The sequence below is a fragment of the Ochotona curzoniae genome, unplaced genomic scaffold (assembly GCF_017591425.1).
Source record: "Ochotona curzoniae isolate NIBS_2020 unplaced genomic scaffold, NIBS_Ocur_1.0 contig_3520, whole genome shotgun sequence".
NCBI classification, from domain to species: domain Eukaryota; kingdom Metazoa; phylum Chordata; class Mammalia; order Lagomorpha; family Ochotonidae; genus Ochotona; species Ochotona curzoniae.
Window position 1 is genome coordinate 31,772,726 of NW_024465894.1, and position 2,266 is coordinate 31,774,991.

The window sequence follows — 2,266 nt, forward strand, 5'->3', positions numbered from 1 at the left end:
ATTCCTGCACTGAATTACCAAACACACACACTTCCTCATGTGCCAGGCACTCCGCTCGGAGCAGCAAATGTGCGATGCTTGACACCCTCCTGACACACACATGCACACACATCTCACACACACACATTTACCAGGGACAAGCAAACACCTGGGTGTGATCATTGAAGCACTGAGGAATTCAGCTCCTGGTACCTTCAGAATGCCATGGGCTGAGGGGTGGGGAAGGAGGAACGCTACCCCTCATCATCGCCCGTCTCCTTGCCATCTATTTCACCAGGACCCAGGTGAAAACGAGCAGGCACAGCATCACCACGGGCTGGCCCGCAGCCACTGGAAATCCAGCCCCCCTTTCCAGCCAGAAGTCGCAGTGCTTGATGGAGCACAGCTCCTTGATCAGCCGCCACAGGACCCGCTGGTGCAGCTTGTCCTGCTTCTCCCGGGAAAACTCGCCCTGGTTGGCCGCCTGCGTGGTGTTGATGCACTTGGCCACGAACACCTCCTTGGTCACGTTGCCTTCAGAACAGCCGTCGTAGCGGATGCCATCGGGGAACTGCCAGTAGTTGGCCTCGTAGTACTTGTTGCCCTCCGGCCCGAAGTCGATGTCAAGCTTCTGGCCCTGCCGGATGAAGGTTCCGGGACGGTTCTCAGCCACGCGTGCTTCTGTGATCTGGGCTGTGCTGGGCAGTGTCTTGCGGTTCCACTTAATCCTGTGCTTTATGCCTCTCGCCTTGACTGTGGGCAGGAGGCTGAAGAGCAGGACGCAAACAATGGCCACGCCCCATCCTCCCAGATGCTTCCTCATCATTGTCAGAACCTGCAGGAGAAACAGCCAGGATGGTTAATTTCCCACTGGGCTCTCTAGGCTGCCCTGCCTGCTTTGTGGCATCCTTACCCCAGTCTTGGCCTTTTCAGGGAGTTAGATCTGCTCAGAGCTGTGGTCCTTACCTTCCCCTCCCCCACATGGATAAGAGGCTGAAACAGACAATCAGCAAGCCTTTGGGGATGTGCTGGAAATGAATGACTGATGACGCCACAGGTGTAGGTTTTTCTGGTCCTCTCAAGTCGGTTCATACGAAGGGGCCTGGAGGAAGACTCAGCGGAACACTTGCAACCAAGCGCTTCTCGGCGAGGACAAGATTTTTGATCATCCCTCTTCATTCTCTACTGCGCTAAGCTGGCTTTGTCTCCTGTGCGTTCCTTGCCATCCTTCTTAGAAAGTTCCTGATGCTGACCCTAACGGGCTCAACGTTATGAGACTGGAGGTATGGAGTGACAGACAGGTGGTTTAAGCATCCTCACTGCCCCTCTCTCATGGAGTCCAGGTGTGTCCAGCCAGCTCTTCCCTGGGCTTCACGTGCCCCTGCTCAGCTCACCCGCTTTAAAGACTTGTTCGTTGTCATTTTATTTGAAAGGCAGACACACACACACACGCACACACACACACACGCATCTTCCATCCACTGGTTCACTCACACAAATGCCCACAACAGACTTGGCCAGATTACAGCCAAGAGCCGGGAACTCAATCCTGGTTTCCCACGTGGATGGCAGGGACCCAAGTTCTTAAGCCCTCACCTGCCGCTTCCCAAAGGGCACACGTATTAGCAAGGCGCTGGACTGGAAGTGGGGTATTGGGCCTTAAGCCAGGCATTGCGATGTGAAATGCAGACTCCCATTGCTCCACGTACCTGCCCTGCTGCTAGCTTCTGATTGTGAACTTCCATTCCTGTCAGTCAGACAGGAGGGCCGGGGACAGCAAAGGGGCCCCAGAAGAGCTAGCGGTGACCTTGTAGAATAGCCTTCTTGCCCTGCCATCACCCCGACCCTGTAACTCCCTGCTTCTGGCTCCTGCAGTGACCACAGCTACTGTGGCAATCACAGCCCAAGGCTCACGTTCGGGCCATTCCAGCACCTGCAGCTCCACATGCCTCACGGATGCAACAAGAGCCCTCACTGCCTCCTGGGAAAGATCTGCTGTGAGGCTGCAGGCACTTGGCTTGCTGAGCCCCCAAGACGCAGAGTTCCCCAGTGCACCTGTTAGAATGTTCAAACTCCAGACAACACTAGCTGCTACAGGTCTTTTTTTTTTTTTGGTCCCCAAAAGCGAAACAGTTAAAATGCAAAGACCTCACAGAGCTTTCACTGCGGCCAGTGCCTCCTGTCTGCGGGGCGCTGGAGCACCCCACCTCCAGCACCTCATCCCTTTCTGCCCTCAATCTCAGCCAACCTAGAATGTCACACACACACACACACACACACACACACA

The 2,266-nt window shown here is 55.2% G+C and overlaps 1 protein-coding gene across 1 annotated transcript; it reads right to left on the bottom strand.

The window, feature by feature from the left end:
- Nucleotides 1-265: 265 nt before the first annotated feature.
- Nucleotides 266-802, bottom strand: PRND (prion like protein doppel). The gene has a single exon (XM_040981207.1). The coding sequence runs from the start codon at nt 800-802 to the stop codon at nt 266-268; it is 537 nt and encodes a 178-aa protein (XP_040837141.1).
- Nucleotides 803-2,266: the final 1,464 nt, after the last annotated feature.